At 38.5% G+C, this 25,552-nt stretch overlaps 9 protein-coding genes across 9 annotated transcripts; 5 read left to right on the forward strand and 4 right to left on the reverse strand.

Moving 5' to 3' along the window:
• Positions 1–14: 14 nt before the first annotated feature.
• Positions 15–1,872, reverse strand: EAE97_012154 (uncharacterized protein; the record flags this gene model as incomplete). The annotated part of the gene is made up of 3 exons (XM_038882668.1): positions 15–1,448; positions 1,530–1,723; positions 1,776–1,872. The coding sequence occupies 3 exons, from the start codon at positions 1,870–1,872 to the stop codon at positions 15–17; spliced, it is 1,725 nt and encodes a 574-aa protein (XP_038726495.1).
• An 858-nt stretch (positions 1,873–2,730) lies between these two features.
• EAE97_012155 (uncharacterized protein) lies at positions 2,731–3,360 on the reverse strand (the record flags this gene model as incomplete). Its single annotated transcript, XM_038882669.1, has 4 exons — positions 2,731–2,923; positions 2,994–3,061; positions 3,152–3,286; positions 3,346–3,360. 4 exons carry the CDS (start codon positions 3,358–3,360, stop codon positions 2,731–2,733), a joined length of 411 nt encoding a protein of 136 aa, XP_038726496.1.
• Positions 3,361–4,862: 1,502 nt separating this feature from the next.
• EAE97_012156 (uncharacterized protein) lies at positions 4,863–6,516 on the forward strand (the record flags this gene model as incomplete). Its single annotated transcript, XM_038882670.1, has 3 exons — positions 4,863–5,216; positions 5,299–5,547; positions 5,617–6,516. The coding sequence occupies 3 exons, from the start codon at positions 4,863–4,865 to the stop codon at positions 6,514–6,516; spliced, it is 1,503 nt and encodes a 500-aa protein (XP_038726497.1).
• A 1,217-nt stretch (positions 6,517–7,733) lies between these two features.
• EAE97_012157 (uncharacterized protein) lies at positions 7,734–8,707 on the reverse strand (the record flags this gene model as incomplete). Its single annotated transcript, XM_038882671.1, has 2 exons — positions 7,734–8,569; positions 8,632–8,707. 2 exons carry the CDS (start codon positions 8,705–8,707, stop codon positions 7,734–7,736), a joined length of 912 nt encoding a protein of 303 aa, XP_038726498.1.
• Positions 8,708–9,638: 931 nt separating this feature from the next.
• On the forward strand, positions 9,639–11,170 carry EAE97_012158 (uncharacterized protein; the record flags this gene model as incomplete). The annotated part of the gene is made up of 4 exons (XM_038882672.1): positions 9,639–9,735; positions 9,791–10,789; positions 10,845–11,030; positions 11,079–11,170. 4 exons carry the CDS (start codon positions 9,639–9,641, stop codon positions 11,168–11,170), a joined length of 1,374 nt encoding a protein of 457 aa, XP_038726499.1.
• Positions 11,171–11,757: 587 nt separating this feature from the next.
• Positions 11,758–13,281, reverse strand: EAE97_012159 (uncharacterized protein; the record flags this gene model as incomplete). The annotated part of the gene is made up of 3 exons (XM_038882673.1): positions 11,758–12,742; positions 12,807–13,040; positions 13,100–13,281. 3 exons carry the CDS (start codon positions 13,279–13,281, stop codon positions 11,758–11,760), a joined length of 1,401 nt encoding a protein of 466 aa, XP_038726500.1.
• A 3,501-nt stretch (positions 13,282–16,782) lies between these two features.
• Positions 16,783–18,114, forward strand: EAE97_012160 (uncharacterized protein; the record flags this gene model as incomplete). Its single annotated transcript, XM_038882674.1, has 1 exon — positions 16,783–18,114. One exon carries the CDS (start codon positions 16,783–16,785, stop codon positions 18,112–18,114), a length of 1,332 nt encoding a protein of 443 aa, XP_038726501.1.
• Positions 18,115–18,663: 549 nt separating this feature from the next.
• On the forward strand, positions 18,664–21,113 carry EAE97_012161 (uncharacterized protein; the record flags this gene model as incomplete). Its single annotated transcript, XM_038882675.1, has 6 exons — positions 18,664–18,765; positions 18,836–19,225; positions 19,281–19,712; positions 19,781–20,513; positions 20,636–21,006; positions 21,057–21,113. The coding sequence occupies 6 exons, from the start codon at positions 18,664–18,666 to the stop codon at positions 21,111–21,113; spliced, it is 2,085 nt and encodes a 694-aa protein (XP_038726502.1).
• A 567-nt stretch (positions 21,114–21,680) lies between these two features.
• Positions 21,681–22,787, forward strand: EAE97_012162 (uncharacterized protein; the record flags this gene model as incomplete). The annotated part of the gene is made up of 1 exon (XM_038882676.1): positions 21,681–22,787. One exon carries the CDS (start codon positions 21,681–21,683, stop codon positions 22,785–22,787), a length of 1,107 nt encoding a protein of 368 aa, XP_038726503.1.
• Positions 22,788–25,552: the final 2,765 nt, after the last annotated feature.

The following is a 25,552-nucleotide window of genomic DNA, read 5'->3' on the forward strand; positions in this document are numbered from 1 at the left end:
CAGATTTTTTACTCTTAAACTTTCTCCGTGATCTCCGCATTTGGGCGATGCTCTTTCATCAATTTGTCTCTTTGCAACTGCTCCAACTCTTTAATCTTTCGTTCTTTAAGCTCCTGACAGAATACGCTTCTTTCCCTGATACGATCGCCCTTCCATGTAAATAATACCGGAATACCGCACATTAATAGGCTCAGGAATGCAAGCAGGCTGCTTGCCCATGGCACACCCAGTTTTGTATACATGGGCTTCGCTGCAAACGGCAACACCGCTCCAGCTAAGCTTCTACAGCAGCTCGATGCAGCCATGGCGCTCGCGGCGAAGACCTCATAAGCATCCGTCAAGTAGTTGAGTAGAGCAATGAAAATCAATATAAAACCCATTCCAAATGGTATGCCGGCCAACATTGGAACGTAGAAAGGAATAGAGGCGCGGGATGTCCAGCCTAACCAGAAAAGCGAGATAACGTAGAGTGGCCCCCCCAAAATCGCAAGTGGTAGCCGCCGAGATTCTTCTTTTTGCGCCCAGGCTTTCTTAGATACTTGAGCTTTGCGCAAAAATGTATCCCACCAGAGAAATACGATGATAGCTAAAATCGCACCACCACCAATGGGCAGGAACATAAGCCCGGACACGCCAGACGATTGACCATATATTCCTTCGAATATAATTGGATAAGCTTCAAAGTACATATAGAATATTCCATATGCCAGCGCGAGGTAGGTGCAAGCGGCTAAGACGATGAGCTCGAAGAAAAGCATGCGAATAGGTCGAGTGAGTGTCACAGTCATCATTTGTTTTAGGTCTTGCTTTTCCAATTCGATCGGCGCGATTATTTTGGGATCGCCTGTTTCTTTTCGCAACTGTTTTGCGCGTTTGAGAAGTAGAACTGGGCCGTAGGTTTCTGGAAGAAATACAAGAGGGACCCAAGATGCACCAGCAACAATCAAGCCAATCCAGAAAGTCCAACGCCAGCCAAGAACAGGAGATATAAAGCCCGAAATTATTGGAGCCACTAGAGGACCTACACAAGTGCCTGCAGTGAAAACCGCCATGGCTCTCCCTCTTGTTACTGGATCCTTGTATATATCTGCATAGATACCTCCACTGACGGATATAGGACTACTTGCATTGATACCTGCCAGAATACGAAATGCTAAGAGTCCACCCCACGTTGGTGTTAAGGCACAACCTAATGTAAAGGCAGTATAGCAGAAAAAGGTTGCCAGCATGATCGTTCTTCGTCCGAATTGTTCTGATAGTGGACAAAATACTAAAGGCCCAAGCACATATCCAAGGAGATACATCGATATTGGTAAGATTTCCGCAGATTCTGATGTTATGTGGAAGTGCGGAGCGATGAATGGAATCGCGTTCGAAGGCAGAGAAGAACCCATGGTACTGTTGATCACAACAAGCATTCCAACAAGAACAATATAACATTTCCACCCCTACAATTTTGAATTAGTCGAATCCTTTATTATGATCTACTGAATACCCATTGACTTTCCCCAGCGAAAGATATGACGTACGGAAGACCAATTATATGGATTATCTGGATCGTCCTCTTCCCAATGTATTACATTTTTGCGCGTGCCCAAGACGCTGGATGCAGATGAATGTGGAAGAGACACATGATTGTCCCTCGCCTCAAGATCATACCGTCTTTTCGCATCCTCATGATCAACTCCAGAGACCATTCGAGAAAGTCTACTTTGATGTCTTTCTATATTGCAATTAGTATATCAGGTGCTCTATCCAAGGAGCGATATACGTGCCGATTGATGTAAAGTCCACTCCTGAATTACTGGCAGCTGTCACATTGTCGCTGAGTCCTGGTGAGCTGATAGCATTTCCATGATATGCGCTGGACATCTTCACTTTCACGGTTACCCTTGTAAGGCTGGATCCCCCCTCACTTCTCTTTGCGATATCCTAGGCAACCTCAATGGAGTTGAAACTTCATGAATAGATTCAAAGTCCGTATAGAGCTGAGGAAGAAAGTGAAATAGGGCTTCAATAAAATAGAATAGTGGTGAAATGTACGCAGGAAAAGAAAGGAACTTAGCTTGTGACATAGTATTTACCTGGAGATAAGACTTCATTGGACATGCAATTTCGTATATGCCCATAATTACATGGACCGTTTGAAAAATAAATGGTCATTACTAGTTTGTAAGAGGACGAGGTCTTAATTTTCTAGTGGGAAGCTCTCTCCACTGTCAAACTTTGGTGCGGGTCCACAGCATGCTATCAAGTCTAAATTATTGGTTAAAGGAACAATGGTGCCGACTCAACCGTAGGAATGGCTGCCCTTTTCAGCAATGTTATGGCAAACGGCAGATCTCCAAGGGAATTCGTCAACTTGGTGTATTTGGTGAAAATGCTCCAGGTCTTATGTAAAGTCTTGCTCCCAGAAGAGGGAAGGAAGACCGAACAAGTGTAAATTCAATACTCCAGGACCGGAAGAACCAACCACAGCATCTGTTGTTTAATTAACGTACTGACTAGGATCATTCAGTGGATAAGGGTGGTTCTGCAAAAATGTGGAAGCTGGATCTTGTCGGTAGATGTTGTCGGATGAGCTGATCGAGTAGGAGTAGGAGTCTATGTGACATGGCATGTGCCACTCAACTCTGCCGAGCCATTTGTTGTCATTGGGTCACCGCGTGGAATATGTTATGGAGCTTGGATGGATCCTTTGGATGTTCCTATGAAGATTATTTCGATACTCTATGTTTCCAGATTGATACTTCGACCAAATCTAGCATATAATTCCACCTTCAGTTGTGTCATCTCCTCCCTAATTATGCTAAGCTTTTCTTCGACCATTGTTACTTCCTCCTCAATATTCTCAGTTGACTTCGTGAGGAGTTCTTGGACTTCGGGTAGTGGTAAGGAGATAAATGAATCTCCGATTTTGTAACTTGAAGATGTTAAGTCAGTATGCTTCGACGCATGGTGATTCTGTCAATAAGGGAGAAGATATTTCGTACGGTATCATGTCATCTTCATCTGCCAACTCAAGTTCCCCCGATACGTCGTCCAGGTCTTCCTTTTCTTTCTGTATAGCAAGAGGATTAGAAAAGCATTCATCGCAGATTAATTATCGTAGTATTTTAGTCGCGGTCGCACAAGACTCGATTTTACTGACATGTTTTGACTTCAACTCATCCTCCAGTCCAATTTCCCGTTGATGTAAACGACTGAACCGATTGATTTTGTCTTGATCTTCTCTTCGTACTTCGACCTCATCTGCGCCAACTGCTGCTTCATCTTCTTTTGATAACTGAGCTGTGAAGTTAGAAGATGTACTCAAGAAAACAATCTTCGAAGCGGAAATATTACCATACGGCGTTGCATGATTGCGGTTGTAATGTTGTGGAAAAATTCCCAGAGACACCTGCTGAGTCTATGAATTATCGATAGCTAGAGAAGGTTGTATCCAGGCGTGGGGTGGGGAAGGCTTGGGACTCTCACGGCCTCGAAAGCCTGCACATTAGAACCTTAAATCTCAGGTGTCAACTCCATGTTTTGATTTTACTGAAGAGACCTCAGGACCTCTTCATGTTAGCATTTTCAACAGCAATGTAATATATCTATGCTATTCACTTCATTTCCCGTCACATTTATTATTTCCTACATCACCTACTTCTATCACACCAAAACAACTTGTCCAGCTTCTATGACATATCTAACATCGTCCATGAAGCATGGGGACAATCCAGTAATAATAATAAAACATACCAAGTGGTATCGAAACATCTAATGCAAATGTCGGTTACCTGACTATAGATCAAGTACAAACTTCCCTTGATAATCGTTTCATATCTAGTCTCTTCACTTCATTCTTTTGTATCTGGGTTCCTGTCGTCGTTGCTTCACTTCTAGGACAGCTTTGCTCTGATGTCAGCTGATGTCTGTCTATTTGTTGCTCTTTCTCGCTTTTGTGGGCAGTAATTCAGCTCGAGATACACCAATCTTTTGTCAAGTACGATGTGGCTACATAGACCTGTTTCTGGTCAATTATAAATTGGCAATATAACAACCCAATTGTAAATTGGACGTCAATTGCGTGTTTATCTTAAGCGCTGCCTTGATCATCTTGCCCAATGTATTACCGAACATGACGCCCACAAGCATAAATTTATGATGGCATAATATGTATTGCGATATTGGATGATAGTCTGCCTTAGGGACAGGGGCGATTGAGCCACAATCCACCCCCGGGGAAGATGAGAAGAAACAACAAGTCTTAAACAAGTCTTGACAATCATATTGCTCTGTCGAACAGCTCCACCTTGGACCTCCTTCAATCTTTTAGGCAGTTGTTACTTCATCAAGCGGGTGATATAAGCAGTGCTATCTCTGAACATGGGGTTTTGCTTCATGTTAGGATGTCGAATGCTCACACGACAACCTACAAGCGTAAACATCTGCATGGTTGCCGGTGTTTTCAGCAATATGTTTCTCCAATGACATATCTGATTCAAAAGTCAACAATTGAGAGTATTCAAGAATTAGAATTGTGCGCAGTCCTTGAAACATTGTCTCAGATCTGTCGGTATCAACCTTCTAGGTATTCTTGTGAAAGGAGTGTCTCAAGTTTAGCTGATATTTGTAGCTGATGTCACACATCTGTCTTTGATCAGGGAAATTAAGGGTTGGTTCAGAATAACTCGAAATAATCTATTTTTCTCAAAATTGTATCATAACTTACTGTTTTATTGAAATATAATATCTTGTTACTTGCTGTTCTGCAAGAGTCTTTTCCATAACCGGAAGTGTCATCTATGTGATATAAAATCATACAAGATCCAAATATACCTTTACTTTTCTTTCCTGTTAATATTACTGCTTTTGAAATGACAAGACCGACATCTCGATTGTTCCAACAGGTGCGTATTAGGCCAGAGGCCGGGAGCCATCAAATTGTTCAAGAGTGCCGCATCGAAGAAAGTGCACATGTCCAAGAGCAGGAAAAATTTGAAGAGAGTTTACTGCAGAGATGTCCCGCCTATCTCTGGCCTGGGAACTCTTACCAAAAAGCGTGTCCCCGTCCCATTTTGATCAAAAATAAGCACCAAAAACAACTAGAGAACTTGCATGAGGCGTTGACCATAGCAATTACGGATATTGTCGAGAGATGGTGGACCGACAAAGATGCGCAATTCTATGATCGCATGCCTCTCGAACGACAAGAGGAAAGTCTTTTACGTGTGAGTTTGCCAGCCTACTAATGCCAGCCAATTGAGTTCCAGTTTCCCCTAGTATTGTGATGGCTAATGACTCTTCAATCAGTGGATGGAAGCTCAAGTGATCGACAAGAAACTCCCGATGTATCGCGAGTGTCGGGGTTCGTGGCGGCCAGACTTCCTTGTTGAAGACATGCTGGACGAGAATGGTGAAGCAGTGGAAAACTACCGCATAACTGAGATTAACGCCCGCTTCTCATTTAATGCTTTCTTCCATTCAATTTTTGCATACGAAGGCCTGGAAGACATGGGAGCTGGAATAAACGGATTGAGGTGTGCAGCAGATCCAACAAAGGTAAACATTTCTGAAAGACCCGGAGAGACAGTTCAAAACATGAAGTGAATTGTTTCTAACATTGGGTAGTTACTTGATGGAACCATCAGTCTCTTCCAGACGAACGTTCCATTGCATATTCTCAAGGGTAAAGAACTAGGGATGGACATCCATATGCTTCTTCATGTTGTTCAACAGCGGTTCGGGTTCAGACCCAGAATCATCACTCCGGCACAGCTCAGGCTCTTCACTCTTGATAATGGTAGTGGATATAAACTTTGTTGTTTGGTGGGGCAGAATGAAGAGATCTCCTCTTTAGCCTGGAGGACCAATACTGGTGAGGTCGTGGAGGAAATCCACCAGGTCGGCCTTGAGCTGCATCAATCAGAGCTACTCGCCTTAGAGCCGGAGATGCTGCGTCAGATTAGTCTCCGTTGTTTCAATGACTTCCGTTCAATCTTTCTGACACATGACAAGCGAATGCTCGGTATCTTGAAGCAAGAGCTGGCTTCGCTGGTTTCGCGGTGCGTGATCACTCGTACACAAGCACAGATTTTAGATCAAGGAATCGCGGATACCTACCTTCCTGGATCAAAAGAACTGGAAAGAGTCTTTTGCCTTGCACAGCAGTTTCCCGATTTACGAAATGAATTTATTCTGAAGCCCATTCGTAGTGGCAAAGGAGCAGGAATTGTGTTTGGTGACGAATTCACAGCCGAAGACTGGATCTCCGCCTTGCAGCTTCAGCGGAGCACTCAGATAATATCGGGTGTTACCTGCGTAGTGCAGCGCCGCATTACTCCCAGACTCTACAGTCTTGTTCTGAACTCTTCCGGTGTTCGTGTTCAATATCCCCTCATCGGAACATTTTTTGTCGTACACGGGAGATTGCTCGGCCTTGGCGCATGGCGTAGTAGTCCTGACAAGATCTGTGCTGTCAGTCATGGAGGAGCCTGGATTCTCTCAGTCATTTCTCAAGATGAAATTTAGTACTTTTGTAGCTTATATTTTGTTATCTTTATTACTTGAATAATTGATTCTAATTCTTTTTCGGGTCGTTTCAAATCCCGTTTACTGCCAGCTCTGAAGTTTGATCTACGTTACTGTCACCGTTCAGTTCACGGAGAGACTGTGAGGAGTATGAGATCATCCAATATACCCATTGTGAGTAGCTCAATTATTGCTTGGGTAATTCCTGGAGGTATAGGATCTGCATATCATTCACGCGATATTAGAATACTTTCAGGTCTTGAAATATGTAATATGCATCTTGCTGCGAGATGATGTCGCAGAAAAAGTTAAAATATGCTACAGGACACACATTATTGCTAAGTGTACAAAATGTGTACAACTTACAAGAAGAGGCTGGTAGCCCCGGCATCCACTGTCATTGATCCATCTGATTATTTACTGTTACATATAGATTCCTAAGAAAGTGTGATTTCAGATACAAATCTGAGTTTCATTCAGCAGGTCATACTGCTTCTAGGAAAATTTTACATTCACCGTGGGAATCTCCATTAAAGAGATTCAATTGCCTGAGAAATTTTTCAATTTCAATGTTGCAATATCGGGAAGAAATGAAATATAGAAATTTGAATGTCTTGGAAACCTTTCAAATTGAAAATGACCTTCAAGCTTCTGCTAAAAAATTTAAGATTATAGAATCCGAATGATGAACTTCTCTTCGATCTTTATTAAGCTGTTGTACGATGCAATAATAATGTGAATAACCTGAATGATCTAGAAAATCAAATTTGACACCATCAGTAATAATTCACTAAATAATAACTGTAGGATGATTCAGACCGGTAGAGGTTCAAGTTCCTGACCCGGGCCCGCTCTTTGTTGATTGTCGTGGTTTTAGTCTAAATTTAGGGTATAATACTTTGCTAAATTTCCTGACAAAACTTGATAACATTTCAGTATCCGAAACACGATTTTTCTCGGGTCTATAATATGATCACGCACAAAGTAGGACAACAGAGACTTCCCAAGGTTGTTCGTATATCAACTATAACCTGGAAAAACTAGTATATTATGTAAGCATCCAAATTGGAGCAAGTGAGAATGAACAGGAACAGAATTCACTAATCAGTCTCAAGTTTGATGGAGTTTTGTGCAAAATATACACAGCTGGAGTGATAAGAAACTACCAGTATTGGTTAAAGGATGAGAGAGTGAATTTATATTACGACAAGAAACCTTTATCGTTTGAAGGATCCGAATGGCCTCGCATCCCATCGGACACGCCGGAGATGACGATTGGGGTCTTTAACCTCATTTCGTGAATGTAGCCATCGCCGGTTATCCATCATAATGATTGATCCCCTAGGGAGATCTTCGGGGGTCAAGTTGATGGTCCATTCCCGAGCTCCTTTATCATACAAAATTGCTTTCAGTTCATTCAAGGCCTCAGCAGCCTCCGGAGTCAACGGAGTTGTGATATCTTCCCGGAAACGTAGCTGATTCCCACCACCTGCTTCACGTCTCATATGCAGTAAATTTCCTACAATAAACTGCTCATCGCTTTTTTTTTGAAATTCAGGGGGAACGGCGACCATGTAATTGGGGCTGGTAAGCCACGTTCGTGCGTGGGATGAGAGTAAAGCGAGGAGTCGATCGACACCCAATAATGACAATGTCCCACCGCCGAAGCGATCTGGTTGAAGGACTTGGAGTGCAAAATAACGAGGCGGATGACTTTCATAACTGCAATCCGTATGCCAGTCAAAGCAAGACATCGTCTCCGAGCGAGCTTGGTGTCCATGACTTTGAACACTGCCTGGAGAGGGCCTAACATCCCAGAACCACCCGCGCTCGGCGCTGTGGGTTATTGGAAGGCCATGGTTGTGGTTCTTATTGAGATTGCGAATTAGATCTTGGAGATAAGAGCTTTTCTCATCCTCGAATCCTAACTGCAATTGTAGTACTCCTCTTGTTTCCAGACTATCGTGTACGGCTCTCAAGTGAGATGTTTGAAAGGCCGCGCCTAATTTGGAAACTTCAATCAAGGGAATGGGGCTGGAAAACTCATGATACCCTTTTCACAGTTAGTAAATATGAAATCAAAAGGTCGATTAAGAGGAATAAGATAAGTCATACTAATAGGTAAGGTTGTGGCAAAATGACTGGCTGTTGCCTGGGTTGCTGCATGACCAGCACGAAGAATTCGCTGCATGGTGTGAGAAAACAACTAATGCTTCAGAAAATACGAAGAAAGGAGGAGGAAGCGACGGTCTAGTCAGTTTTCTTCACTTTAAATATCGTTCACAAGTGGACGGACTCATCATCACTAATTCCGAAAATTTCCCAGCTCAATGTTTTCACCAATTACAAATTACTGAACGTTTCACAACTAAGGTTGAGGTAATTGCTACGCCGCCGGGTTTGAATGTCAGACTTCAATTCTGGTTCATAGCTTGAAGATTCAACACAAGCAGCCATGCTCATGAGATCTTGTCACATGATCTACTCCATTTGGTTATTGAAATCCACTTTTTGGGAGAAATTGCATGGCATATATTGATGACAAAGACATTTTGATAATTCCGGTCGATCAATGAGGCGTTTGTATGGGTTTTCAGCTGGAGGCATCATATCATGCATTACTAAATTGAGACTTGTACGCATGCTCCCAGACTAAGCTTTGTATTAAACTAAGATACTTTCAGCAAGCAAAGACATTTACATGAGTCAGGAAAGTAATAGTACCTTCAGATTTGCGTAGCTAGAAATAGCGGTAATACTCAATTCGTGTGTAAAATAATAAAAAGTAATGAACACATAACTCGTCATTACTGCAACTCAAAACGTATTTTTCTGCATCGTTTTCATACACGCATGTGCCAAGTAATATGGTGTACTCACCTGGAGTAAACTATGGCTCGATGTTGCACAGAAAATGTTTCAACAGCGACGATCTCTTGAGACCATCCTCGAAAGTTATTTCTGTGGAATGTGATACCAATAACAACACTTACTATCCACGACTCCGGTACTTGAAAGATATGTAGATCCAATAGATGGAGTCGAGCATTGTTTTAAACATCGACTCGTGTCATTTCCGCAGAATCTAATCGCTCATCACAACTTCAAATCAACTTTTCGCTATGCCTGACTATTCCGAAAAGTCTTTACCCATAGGTTACAAATGGCGTTCATCCAAATGGTTCACCCTCTCAACCATCGCAATCGCGTTGTTTGCGGGTCTGTCTATTCGACCCCTTCTAGTCACATTTGAGATTAAACTAATACTGAACAGAAACTTTCCTGTATGGATTTCTTGTCCCAATTCTGGGGTATATGCTTGAGGAGCGTCTCCATGTGGACCAATCTCAAATTCAGATATTCACATCTGCCGTACTTGCTCTCCATGGTGCGCTCGCCATGCTGTCCAGTCCCATAATTGGGCATTTTGCAGATAAGAGCCCAAACCGCAAGTTCTGGCTGTTGATTTCTCTTTTATGGTGTATCATCGGCACTTGTATGGTAGCGATCACTTATTCAGTCGCTATGCTGTTCATAGGGCGTGCAATGCAAGGAGTTGCTGGGTCCGCTGTATGGATAATTGGCTTTGCAACTGTCGCAAGCGTCTACGGAGAGAACGAGCGAGGGTTTGGATTGGGTATGATGTCATCATTCGCTAACACGGGGACAATCGCTGGACCTGCTGTATCTGGTTTACTCTTAGAGGTTGCAGGTTACTGGGTGACATGGTCCGTTCCGCTCGTGATTTTAGCAATTGACCTTCTCGCACGTATGATTATGATAGAGGCCTCAGATACAACTTCCAATTCGACTCCGGATAGTAATTCAGAGATGACGGGTTTACTTCCTGCAAGAGGGGATGATCAAGATACGTCTGGAGCTGGAAGATTCTGGAGAATAATGCTGACTGATGGTCGTGTCGTTACCTGTTTATTGATGACAATTACGAGTACAGCTGTGAGCACAAGCTTTAATGCCACTCTTCCTCTGCAAGTTTTAGAGATGTATGGATGGGGCCCTAGTATCGCTGGGCTCCTCTTTGTCGGTCTGGTAGTCCCTGGACTTCTCATTGGCCCCCTAGCCGGCTGGGTTCGCGACCAATTTGGAGCACGAATTCCTGCCGTCTTTTGTTCTATCATTCAGGCAATATTTCTGGGACTTCTAGGTATTTCTGGTAGCCAAGCTGGAGGTGGTGCGCTCTACATAGCGTCTATCATAATTATAGGTGCCCTGCGACCATTTGTATCTGGTAACGCACCTGCTGAGTTGGTTGGTACGTCAGCTTCACATTCCCATGATGTGACTAGTATGACTGTTATGATAACTAGAAGAACCTTTAGCTGCTGGAAAAGTATTTCAAAAAAGGACACCCCTTGCTTTTGAATCTCAAGGGTGTTTGTCGCGCGTATTCTCCATGCTCGATGCTGGTGCATCTCTTGGAATGACGTTGGGCCCTATTATAGGTGGTTCTTTCAAGGAATTGATTGGGTATCGATATATGAACTGGATCTGGAGTAAGATATCTATGTTCATTTTATTGAGTCGCTAATGAACAACGATAGGCTTCTTGTATCTCATGATTGCCGTTCTTGCTCTGTCCTTTCTTGAACATAAAGAGAAAGATGAAAGGCTTGACTTTGAGGAAAGGATCTAACAAAAAAAGACTTTACCAGAATAAGACGCGGGGACTTTAAGTTATAAGATGTAGAGCTTGTGTGAACACATACTTCCTAGTTTTTTTTGCTTGGAGATAGCCAGAGACGGAGGACGTGAAGTTAGCTATTTGAATTTAGCTTCAGGGCCACCCCACCCATCATGGTGTGGCTTAGCACGAAATATTAATAACCACTCGAGATCCAGCCCCAGCCTTTCAAATAAACTAATTATTGCTTTCGATTACGTCCGCTCATGAGCTCACCGCCAATCCAGGACAAAGAAAAACTTTCTTTATTGGTAATAATTGAATTTGGAAGGCATTGGAATTATGAAGAAACCTCAAAATAAATCATGGATTGTTGTAACCCAAGATAATCGTCGCGCAGACACACGCATCAGAAGAAAGCATAATTTTATATACAAGGAACTGGAATGGATCACGCGAGCACGCATCAACTGGTAACGGCATCGATTTCGATTATATCTACTCTCACTCATTTGAATTGCCAATTTCACCGCGATATGCTGGCAACTTCGCAACCTGAAACATTCGATACGTTCAATATTCCAACTATCAAACACAACTCAGTGCCAACGGTCCACAAATTTGATTACTTTTCCCGCAGTATTGCTTCGCTCGAACCCATCCAGATTATCCAGGAACACAATTCGTGCCAGATGTTTGTTTTCTGGGATAATGAGAAAAAAGCTCTCTAATCGTTCTGTTAAAGTTTGAACAGAGAAGATATCATCTCGTGGAGGTGATCGAAGTAAACGGATTTCCAGGCTCGCTTGCGGTATATCATCCAATCGGTCCAAGATGATTTGCCATTGCAAGATACCATATTCTTTTTCTTGCATGAAAGCTTCAATTCTCTGAAACTCAAAATAAGCAGCATACCACTTGAAGCTGAATCGACGATCACGCCCTTGCATACGTAGAATACGTAAAAACTTCCGGTCAAACTCAGGATCTACAACAGAAGCAGTATCTGGAAGTGGATGAATAGAGCCAATGTCGCCGGTGATATAGCGTACTAATGGGTTGCGCAATCTTTGAAGCGAAGTTTGCACTATGAGACCTTTCTCTCCTTGTGAAAGGCATTCGGAAATGAGTGGAGCTATATCGTCACTGACGGAAGGGGGATCTTGGGGAAAGATCTCGAGCAACATACTTCGCGTGTCAAAGATGAAATCGGTGGTGATTTCTGTAACATTTTGCTCTCCAGTCAGCTTTGGATTGCTGATTGCCCAGGGACCTGCTTCAGCACTACCCATTATGGAGAAAATCATGACATCCCCTAGCACAGACTTGATAAATATGCGTTGAGGACCGGTCAATGGCTCTGAGGTGTAGATGATCTTGTTCAGAACGATACGCTCACGATCTTCTTTCGCCATCATTGAGATGTGCTGGACAGTCTGAACAATTTGGCTACCGTCGCCGGTGAGAGCGTTGACATGATAGTTAGCTAGAGATTGTAAAACTTCGGCGGGTGGCATGTAAGCACCGGCGCTAAGCACAGTTCCTCCTGCATTCTCTATAATCTCTGTTGTTAGATCTAGTGATCTTATATGTGTCAGTTTCTCCGGGATAAGGACGAAAAATCTATACATGGATTATAATGAAGTACCTGTAAAACCCTCCAGCCAAGTGAGTAGACAACACCAAGTCTTTCGGTTCAATCACACCACAGATCCTAAGTAAATCTCCCATCCGAGCCCGCTGTCGACGATTCTCATGCACGTCTACGGCGAACATCATGGGAATTGCGCCAGATCCACCGCCAGTAATACTCATGTATGAGCCATGGCGATAGGTGTTCCTGGGATCCACATCATGAGTGAGTCTTTCAATTGATTTGTACCTGATTCAGATTAGTTCCCGAATGCAATCAAGTTTAATGTGAGTGTAAAAATGACACACAGTATTTTTTTATCAAGCAATGGCTGTTGTTGAAGATCTAATTCCTTTTCTTTACTGCGAGTAGAATTCTGAAATTTCGTTACTGTTTGTGAGTCGGCTGGGTATATAACAGTCTCATTATAGAAAGGATGATTTTTCGCAACGGCCAGTACTTCTGCCAATGAGTACGTTCCTTTAGCCATGACTGTGAGAATATTGAACTTCGAAAATTGCGATACTCCACAATCAATTGTGCCAAAGTGAAAGCTATATCCCACGGAAGATGACAAAGGACCTCATTTAAATACGAAGGAAAAAGTATGCCAAATAAATCTGGGGGTGACGAAGAGATACAAGTGCGAGATAATTGACAACTCAATTGATTGTTCCTTCTCTGACACAGTTTTCTGGAGAGGCATTCACCTTGAATCACAATGGTATGAATATTCAGCCGCGGTAACATCACATTGCACGAGAATCGATAGTATTATTTGCTACATGAGAAAGTAAGACAAGTTACTTAGCTCTGTTTTAAATAATTGTTATTGATTGATCGACCCATATGCGCACAACAGATCAAATAAATAACCGTATGATGTACTGTACTTCAATCAGATGTTTCAATGTCTTAAAATTTCAATTTATCATCAAAATATTATCACTTTCCGATGCTATTAAAAGTACTATGAGTTTGATATAAACCCCTATTCTGATTATGTAAGTATGAAGTTAAATCACAAATGTATAGCTCCTGATAGTCTTATAAGGCTCAAAAAAGGCCATCAGTATTAGGTATCATAGAGCATCTTATTCCTGACGGTTCTAATCACATGCTTCGGTCCTACACCGTATATCACAGATGTATTTCTTCACAAAGCTATCTACAATCAAAGAAAGCGTTGTCTCAAAGTATCGTGTATTTAAGCTGGCCTTAACACGGCCCATGCCGAGCGTCAGCTTCTCCTGCAGAGACGCCGATTGCTTCATTAATTTTTTCTAGTGAGCTGGCATCGTCAAGGTGGATTGTATGATACCTGACAAAGTAGATTAACTTTGAAGGAAATTAGAGATTCTGAGTGCACCTGGTAGAGAACATCCTACTAACGCCGGTTCTGCTTTCTGCTGCCTCACCGTTGACTAAATCACTGAGTGGGCCTTCGTCAGGAGCGAGATGCTCACGCAGAAGAGTGATGATAATTTCAAAAAACAAATCCTATCAGCCCCTCGATGCCGCTGCTCCGGAACTGTGAAACTTAATTTAACAGCTTGTCGTGGGCGAAGTTGGGGACCGCACTCCAGAGGCTGTGGCCGCCACAATGAGTAAGAAGCTTGTAGCTCTAAGGTTATTTAGTCTGATACACGAGATCAAGGCAAGCAACGAGGCTTATAAGAAAGCCGAGAAGCGCGCGAGCTATTAGTTAGATATGACGGCGTAAAGGCCATATCGGATGATAAGCAAGTTGTTGCTGAGTCAATGGACATATTCTTATTGACGGTTCGGAGATTACGGCTTTCACATTCTTTCGGCATTTTGCACATCGCACGTAATCTCCGCGTGGAGCGGACTTATGGAGGCAGATCCTGATACAATGTTAGGCTTGATTCAGCTAGTATCGACCCCTACCTATTGATCAGTCTCCGCTCGCGAGGCTCTTGGAGTGACTATGCCATTAACCAGTAGACTTCGGCGCAAAGTTGAAGGTGAAGGTCATAATGGATTAATCGTGGATGGCAAAGTCATTTGAGGGTGTGAGTTTAATAGATAAGAAGGCGAAGTTAGCAGGAGTGGGGGCGGCCGCTAGCTCTATCTTGGTGATCAACACAATCAAGGTAGCAATAACCGATATCCCTGCATCGTGCACGACCCTGTATCTTGCACACTTTAATTTATTGAATTAAAAATTGTTTATAAATCCAAAACTGTTTATAATAATATTAAAATTTATAAAAAACAGATTGAAGATCAACGAAATATAATAATAAGTTTTTGATAAATTTGAAATATTAAATAGAATATTAATTGGATTGTAAAAAATAATATTTTAAGATATTAATAATTTAATAAAAATTTATATTAAAATAAATTTATATTATTAAAAATAAAGTTTTTTGAATTAATTTATATTATTATTATTGAAAAAAAGCTTGAAATTCTGAAAAATATAAAAAATTACGTTTTAAATATAATTTTCAAAATATGTATAATATTCAAAAAACTATAAAAGAATTTAAAAATTCTTTTTAAATATTTTAAAATGTTTTTTATAGATTTTAAGAATTTGAAATTATTATTGATTTTAATTAGAAAATAGAATTTTTATATATTAGAAAATATATAAATATAATAATAATAAAATTAAATAAAAAAATAATAAATATTAAAACCTATGAAACTTATTATATTATAAGTTAATATAAAACGAAAAAATAAGAAATGAAATAAAATATTCTAATTTTTTAATAAATAAATCTATTATTTTTTTAAAAAAACTAAAAATATTATAAATCTATTTTTAAAAGAATTTTTTTTAAAAAAAATCCTCAAATTTTAATATTTCTAATTTTATAGATTAAATATAATTATAATTTAATATTATAATATTCTGTTTTTTATTAATATTCAAATTAATTCTGTTTTTAAAAATTTAAAAAAAAAATCTTTTTTAGAAATCTTATTTTATTATATAATCCTGATATTTAATTTCATAATTTTTTAATAATTGAAATATATATATATATTAATAAAATATAGTTATTTTTAGTTTTCTAATCAAAATTAATTTATTAATATATATATAATTGAAAAAATTAAAAATCATTATAAAATACTTGATTTATAATCAATTTTTTTTAAAAAAAAAATTATTTATGAAAACTTAAATAATATATTGATATAATATCAAACTTATAATATAAAAACTTGATTTTTTTATTTCTTTATATTAAAATATATTCAAATTTATAAAAAAAAATTGAAAATCAATTTTCGCTATTTCTATTAATAAATAAATTAATATATAATATTTTTGTATTAATAATTTTAATATTGAAATTATATTATATATAATAATTATTTTTATATTTTGATTACTTTATAAGAAATAAATAGTAATATGATATATTATGTATAATTATTAATGGAATTCAATGATTGATTAATTATATATTGAATTTAGAATATCTTTTTTAAAAGAAATAAAAGTGTGCACGATACAGGGGCGTGCACGATGTAGGGATATCGGTTACTTCGTCGAATTTGTTCATGATGCTTGGCTTGATATGATTATTCTAGCGTTCTAAAAATTTGATCGGGTACTAGCAAAACAAGCTTCGGATAGTGATCCCAGAAGCTCCGTAGTTTCATATCCATTCGAGCCATTTTCCAGAGCAGAGCATAACATTTCGTGAAAGCCGAAATCAAGGCCGTCCTGGCAATTAATATTCGTCCATGCTTTATGAAATCGGGTTCTCCACTTTCAGTCAATCTTATGCACCCCTCAATCTCGGCCTGCCAAACAATGTCCGCATTCCGGGTACAGATTATATATGTCAGACCTCGAGTAGAAGAACATAGAGGTGTTAAAACCGCAATCTTCTGGCTGTCAAATACTCTCTTTACTTGGCTCAAAACTCATTGATTTCAACATTCCATCTCTACGCATCCTATTGCATTTCATCCAAAACGAAAATCGCTTCCTCCCAGCATGGTATTGCGACTCTTATGGCGTGATCCATTCTGGAACGGCAAGAGGAAGCCGTTTGGTATAGGCATTCTTATGTCTGGGATTATGGTTATCCTCCTCTTTCTCACAATGATGTCGTACATGTACGGCGTCCTCTTCAAAAGCGGATATCGGGCGCATAACTTGAATATTTTGGCTGTTGACTATGACGGAGGTATAATTGGTGAAGCATTATCAGTGGCATACGAACAGTTCCATGGAGATGAATTTCCTGAGCTGCAATTCCATACTCCAGCCAAATATCCCTCTATAGTTGAGGTTCAAAAAGCTGTATGCCGTGGAGACTATTGGGGAGCTATCGTTACTCAACCAGGAGCGTCGAATCGTTTGTCTCAGGCTCTGAGAGGTGGCTCTGCGGCGGGTACCTACAACTCGAGTGACTCCTTGACCTATATCAACAATGGCGCTCGATATCCAGCTGTACAGCTGGGCGATATCTCTGGAAATCTGGAAACTCTTATTGGTGCTGTATCTTCAGTTTACCATGCTCTCAACGGATCACAAGCTCTTTCGTCACTCAATGCTAGCAATGAAAACGCAGTTCTTGCCTTCTTGAACCCTATAAAAGCTTCTCACATCGACATCAAACCAACTGAACAAGGTACCCGTGTTTTGTTTAATACTGTGAGCGTAGTCTTACCTATTATTCAACAATTCTTCTTCCTCATGGCATTTAATGGCATCAACAACCAGTTTGGTATTTATGGTCGTCTCAACTCTACACGAATTGGCCTGATGAGGTTGTTTACCTCGATCGTGTACACGTTACTCGCCTCTCTTGCAACGACTGGTTATATTTGGGCTTTCCGAGAGTCTTGGAATGTCAATGGGGGTCAATTCGCACTTTTATGGATGTCATACTGGATTTATATGCATATAAATTTCCTTATTCTGGATGCAGCTACTGCTTTTATTCCCGTATCCTTTCTGACGTTTTTTGTCCTACCGTGGGCGATAATAAATGTAGCAGCAACCATTTATCCATTCGAGCTGAGCCCAGGCTTCTACCGCTGGGCTTATGCTCTCCCTTCTCACGAATTCTACTCATTGGCCATTCAAGTCGAGAGTGGATGTGGAGATGTATTGTATAGAGCACTCCCCATTCTCTTTTCCTGGGAGGTGGTGGGATTAGCGTTGGCAATCACGGGATCATCTTATAGAAACCGACACGCGGAAGCAGAACTGATTGCGGTGGGAAAGGTGCAGCAAAGTGCAAGTAAGAGTGATAATAATACATTGTATGACGACGAGCGGGAGCTGATTACAATGAATCGACTATCGCCGGTTCAATAGCGTATTTGTCTGGACATTTCTAAAATTTATATTTTATATACTTTAGATTCCTTTGCTTCCTTCATTTCTCTTGATAGAAATCATTAATATTATTTAATACTTGCCTCTTATATTGTGATCGTTGATTCTATTCTTCCAACGAAATTACTATAACTAGAGGTCAATCTCTTTGATTTTCTTACTTCTATAAAGATTATAGTATTATATATATACAAAATTCAAGATCTACTCAACTATTCGATTTAAGTAATATAACTAGTCTTAATAATTTATAATTTCTTTAACAATTCCAGATAAAACCTATATGCGAGGATGTACTTAAAGCGAGGTGGTCGAAGATAGGGGTTGGTCAGGAGGGGTCGTTGACTTAATGCTCGTTACTAGCCTCGGTACATGTAAGCCTGGAGCTCGGAGATAATCGGCCCCCAGCGATTAACGCCGCTAAACCCACAAACAGCAATCATCTGGAGATGATGACCTTTCACGCCAGTGCGAAAGTCACAACAGACCTATCGGTATGCTTGAAGACTTTAAGTCGGTAATATCAGTATGGATAGCCAAATACCAAGTTCGACTAGCAAGACAAGTGACGGACAAAAGGTGCTGAGAAAACGCCTACGACTAAGTTGTGGAGAATGCAGAAAAAAGAAAGTAAGTGCATACAGTACCACTTTCAGTATCATTATCATGAGATATTTCCTAATTGGCTCTCGATAAATAGCTTTCGTGTGATCGTAGATTACCTTGCCAAAGATGTGTAAGATCCGGACGATCGGGACAATGTTCATTCGAAACAGGAAAGCCCTCTATAACGATGCAAAAGCAGCAGCGAGCTCAGTCTGATAGCGAGGAAGTTCAAAAACTCCGGTCCGAGGTGAAGCAATTGAGAGTATTGCTGTCTAAGATTCATTCGCAAAATGAAGCCACTACTGTGGCAGAGCCTGTGCCTGCTACTGGCGTCTCGGAAATAAGCTATGGGCTGCTATCAGACAAGCGTTGCGAGGAGACTTATGGATCCATTATACCGACGGATAATGGCCTTATTCATCCGACCGCAAGAACTCCTTCTAGCTACTACAACCAACACCATCTATTTCGCTTCTTTGAAGAGGTGAGATTCTGTGCATTATAAAATTCTCCCAAGATTTGCTTATATCACAATACAGATTCCTGAACTCTTTCCGTTGATGAAAGAAACGTATGAAGAATTCTTGCAACCTCATGAGGATCGCATTAGAAAGGACAAGGCCGCTCGGAATGATTTACAAGCTCGTGTTAATTATTCGGCAGAGTGCCAGATGGAGGATATTCTTCCGGAAAAGGACGTAACAGATTTTCTAGTACTGTCTTACCTCCGAAACTTCGAGCAACTACATCGAATCGTTCATATTCCTACTTTTAACAAAGAATATGCCGAGTTTTGGGTACCGAACTGTACTCATCATTCTAACATGACGGCACTAATTCTCTCTATGATATCAATCTCAATATGCATTCCCGCCAGCTACAACAGTCTCACATCTTCTCATCACCAAATAGCTCCAGGGCAGTGGATCTCCGCGTGTGACAAATGGTTAAAAGGCGAAGTTCAAATGGCCGTAAGCTTGTGCACTATCAAATCGGCTGTTTGTTGTACCTCGCAAGACGAATGCACATGATTAGGAAGAAAGAATGGTACAAGGAAACCAGTTCTTTACTTCAAAATGCAATCATGGATGGGCTACATCGAGATCCGATTTCAAGTAGCGATACAATCTTTACGCAAGAGATGAGAAGACGAATGTGGGCTGTCGTTCGCGAACTCGACTTGCAAAGCTCATTCGAGACTGGAATACCAACTCTCCTGAACACAATCGATGCTAGAACTGGTACCTCTGAAGACATTGATGATGAAGAGTTTGACGAAACCTCGAAAATACCTCCAATCTCAGGTTCATTCGGCAGACATACCCGAACATCTTATCAAAACCATAGCTCCCACAGCTGGGGGTTGCGTCTAGACGTATCTCGCCGACTTTTTGCGACAGGAACACCAAAAGTATTGAGCTACGATGAAGTCTTACAATTAACCCATCAATTGACCCAGGAAATTCACTCCCTCCCAGGTTGGGATGAAATCGATTCCAGGGTAACAGGCCATGCCTGTTCTCCTTTTCTCACTCATGCATTCTTACATTTCCAGCTTAGTGAGTGTATTATAGCTATCCATCGACCCTATCTCAAGAGAGAAGATTGCAAGTTTTGGCTTTCTGAAAATGTTTGTTATCAGATATCGCGAGATATACTTTTGCTCAATTTAAAACTGATAAGCACGGGTGTTCAAACTGTAACATTGCTCCGAGAAGATCTTTTGTTGGCTTCATTAACGCTCACTCGTGTCACTTTGCTACAGCATAAAGGTCAGCTCACTCTCACTCGTATTTCTGATGTTGAGATATAGTATCTTGAAAACAAAGTGCTGATTTTCGTTTCAATACTCTTCCTTTATCGGAATTTGCACCATACTAATGAGATAATACAGGCTCAAGTAGTGTTATCATGAGCGATTCCACTGCTATCATTGATTTCCTCAAGCAATGCCTTCCTACTATGGGCAACAGATATCTTTATGGGTTCCATAAAGAGCCTTGGTGTTTTCTGACTATGGCTACAGCTATCGCATTACTCAACATACACGCAGGAGAAGGTAGTCCGGAGACCGCCAAGCTCAATGTTTCACGGAGTTTTTCAGATCTACATCACAAGCGTATCGAAAACGAACGTCATATATCCATTTCTAGCCAGCAGGATTCCAGTCCACGAATGTCCGCAGAGCACATTGATCTTGGTGGACAATCTGCTGCGCATAAAGCCGCAGAATTTTCGGCTTTCTCGTGGTTGAACATTTCTGATGTTAGTATGACGTCTTAAAATCTGCTGAACACTGATTGACTTAAAGGCAGTTTGAAAGTGATTTTTTTGATCTGGGAATGGACTTAGATAGCATGTGGCAGTTGTAGTAGTCTATTGGTTCCTGAATTTCATAAAGCTAGCAGCCAATTGAGAACAAATCAGACTACAAAGAATATCCATAGAGATTATGACAGCCCGAATTAAGTGTGTGTGTCTTCAACGCGAAGTTTTGTCGATGTATTCGTGCTTCAAAACTTCTAGTTGGTGTTTTCAACTTAACCCCGAGCACGCGAGATTCCTCACGAATTGTTATCGTATTCAACACGTTCAGCTTAGCCAAGCCACTTGAAATGTACGACTAGTCAAGTGCTAATCCCAGAAAGAAACATTGTAGCTGCAATTTCTATCATTTGGAGATAGCACCGATTATCACCGAAGACAATGCCCCACATTTAAGAGTATAAGCTCGGATATGATCGGTCTTCCGAGCCTGTGATTAAACTTCTCATACTATGAGAACAACTCGTCACGAGAATCGAACAGTGTGGTACCATCAAGAAAAAGATCTTTTCACTATATATATGGCTATATCCTTCAATATTCCGGTAGCTATAACGACTCAAATCTAAATATTCTTCAAAATATCAACTACAAATCCAAACAACCCATCCACAATGTCTTCCTTGCCATCTCAACATCGCGCCCTAGTGCTCGAATCAGTAGGCTCAGACTTCATCATCAAATCTTTGCCAACAACTCTCCCAACGCCTGGCAGCGCCGTCGTTCAAATTCACTGTACCGGTGTTCTCTCGTACCATCGTGAAATATACAATGGCTCACGCCCATATCCATTTCCTCTTCCTATCGTCGGAGGCTTCAGCGCTATTGCTCGCATCGTCGCACTTGGGCCTGATGCAGTTTCTCTCAATGAAGGTCAATTAGTTTATGTCGATTGTGTTGTGCGTGGACGTGATGATCGCAGTACTCTTTTTTTGAGTGCTATCCACAACGGATTTAGTGAGGGCAGTAGGAGTTTGATGAGAGATGTTTGGAGAGATGGTACATTCGCAGAATTCGCGAGGGTACCTTTGGAAAATTGCATTGCACTTAACGAACCGAGACTCTGTGGAGAACTGGGATACTCGTTGCAGGACTTGATTTATCTTTGTTACCTTCTTGTTCCATATGGCGGATTGAGAGATATCAAATTGGAACCAGGTGAGACGATTGTGATGTGTCCGGCAACAGGTGGATTTGGTGGTGTGCAAGTTGCGGTCGCGATGGGAGCTAGGGTTATTGCTATGGGACGGAATGAAGAGGAATTGAAGAGGTTGAAGCAACATATCAAAAGAGGGACTCCAAGTGCAACTATTGAAACTGTCAAAATGACAGGTGATGTGGAGATGGATGCGGCGGCTCTACAGAAATTTGGTACAATCGATGCTGCATTAGATATCTCTCCACCTGCAGCAGCTCAATCAACACATTTGAAAAGCGTAATTAATTCGCTTCGAAAAGGCGGAAGAGCTAGTCTCATGGGTTCTGGAGGGTACCACATTAACGACTGGAAAATCATGGGGGATAACATCACGTTGAAAGGGAAACTGATGTATGAAAGAGATGATATTGTACAGTTAGTGAAAATGTTGGAGAACGGGTTACTTCCCAGAGGAAAGGATTTCGTAGATGTGAAACCATTTAGCTTGGAGGAGTGGAAAGAAGCTTTTGATACGGCTGCAGAGTTTACCGGTGTTGGCAGACTTGTTGTGATGAAACCATAAGTTCATCTATTCAGTTGCACAGATTGTACCTAGCCAAGGTTTTCCTCCTCTTGGAGTAGATTGTTATCCTGAATTACGAAGCAAAACAGATCAGCAGCCAAGCCTCTTCTACTCGATATTATATGGTTATATCATAGATAACACTTGTAGGATGCGTAAAAATATCTCATATATCTACGGTTATAAATAGAAAGTCAAGGAAGGAGCATATACTTCGAAAGATTTATATCGAGGAATATATCTAATCAATTACTTTGCAAGAGACGATCCATACTATAATATACTTCTAGTTTTATGATTGAATATACGGCGAATCACTCCCATGCCCCCCAAAAGGGATTTAATTACTCTCATACTCTAAAAGTAAGAGGTGATTTATTCTTATACTCCTTAGACTCTAGATAGAATTATATAAAATCTATATAAAATCTATTATATAGAATTCATTTTATTAAAAAAATGCTTTCAAAAGGAAGGAAATTATGTATCGTAGAATTTAGTCTAGAGCAATTACAATTTATATTTGTTATATAGAATCTAATTTAAAATAACTAGAATCTATACTCCTTGTACAAAATCCGATTCAAAATAAATGGAATCTATACTTCTTATATAGAATCTATGCTCTATTTATTATAAAATCAAGCCTAAACAACTAGAATCTATTATTAAACATAAAGAATATTATTGGAAAACACGTGATACGGCACTTGATATAGCATGTATACATCCTATAAAACTCCTTTGTTTAGGCTTTCCGAATAGATAGATTTAAAAATTATTCTCAATATATTATTCTTTATGTATAATTTATTATTTATTTCTAATAAATTATAAGTCTTGCATTACAATTAATATTATTTTTATTTTATTTTAGAATATATATACTGATTCTTTTATTATCCTTACTATATCTATCAAATATATAATCAATTTGATTTAAATAAAATAAAGAATTTCTATTATATTTAAAGGTAATAATTAAATCGAATTTTATAAATCTCTTGAATTTATAATAATAATATTTATTTATATTGATATATATATAAATAATAAAATAATATTAATTAAAAATTATTTCGATATCATTAATTGAAGAAAGCAAAATAGAATTATAATTTTTATTATAAACTTTTATTTAATTTTTACTTATTATTTTCAAATTATATATTTTATCAAAAATAAAGATTTTATAAATATATAAACAAAAATTTTGATTTTCAATAATTCATTAAATCCTTAATATATCAAAAATATTAAAAAGTATTTTCTATATAAATAATTTAATTTTAAAATAGAATCTATTTAAATCTTTTTTGATTCTTTTCTTTATTATTAATATAAAATATTTATTTTAAATAATTTAATTTCCAATAAAAATATATATAATTAGTTTTTAAGCTTTTTTTTAAAAATTAATATTTAGTAAATATAATAAAATTTTATTATTATAATAAATTTAGGGTTATACAATATATTATTTATTTTACAAAAAGTCAAATAGATTCCTTGAGTTGGTATAAATGTTGTATTAGTTGATATTATATAAGGTTCTATATATAAATAAGGATTTCAAGATATTTAAAAAAAGAAAAAAAAAATCGAAAGGGGTATTATAGATATATAAGAAACTTTATAACTTTATTAAAATTTAATAAAGTTAATAAAATTAATATTCGATTCTATTAATTTTATATAAAAAAAGAATATTAATAAAAAAATTACTTTATATATATTAAAATTAAGAAAATATTAAAATTAAATAATAAGATTATTAAGAATAGTTTTATATATATAATTATTATTTACTTAATAATAATAGAATTAGAATATATTATTTTTCTTTATTTTATTATTATAATATATATTTAAATTCTCAATAGTTATATCTAAATATTTGATTTTAAAGCTTTTTATTATTTTATTGATTTTTTATAAATCTTATAAATATTATATATTAAAGTTTATTTTATTAAATAAAAACTATTAATAATTTATATATTTTTAATATTATTTTTGAAATAATTATTATTAGAAATCTTATTTTGAAAAATATTTAATATATCAAAGATTTTTGATTTATTTAATTTATTTCAATTAATATTTTTATAAAATCCAAATAAAAAATCATTTTTAAAGAGGATTTAAGTCGACCACCTGTTACAAAATCACTTCTGAGAGTATTTAGAAGCTTTATCGCTAAGCTAAAAGCCCAAAAGACTAGGAGATAGAACTAAAAGTTCTATCTTATTCTTATATATATAACAAAACAGAATAAAACAAAAAAAATTAATATTATCTTATAACACTACTTTCCTCCTTAAAATATAATCTCTATATTATTACCTAACTAAAAGATTTTAGAATTAATACCTCAAGTATTCAAATAAACAAAATCTTTATATACTAACCCCTAAATTAACAAAAATCTATAAATTATAAATAAATTCTCTATATAATTTCATACTTATAACCAAAAATAATTCCATCTAATATTACAAAATCATTTCTGAAAATATTCAAAAACTTTATTGTTGAGCTAAAAGCCCAAAAGATTAGAAGATAGAACTAAAAGTTCTATCTTACTTTTATATATATAGCAGGACAGGACAGGACGGGAAGGGCTAGTGTCACCCCGTGACACCACCCCTGTTTTGGGTTATTCTTTTACACCAAAAATCACTTTTTTAGTTTATTAATATCTTTATTAATATTGAATATAATTTAATAAAAACTTATATATATATAATTTAAATCATTTTAGA

Source organism: Botrytis byssoidea, assembly GCF_014898295.1.
Source record: "Botrytis byssoidea strain MUCL 94 chromosome Unknown BBYS_053, whole genome shotgun sequence".
NCBI lineage: Eukaryota > Fungi > Ascomycota > Leotiomycetes > Helotiales > Sclerotiniaceae > Botrytis > Botrytis byssoidea.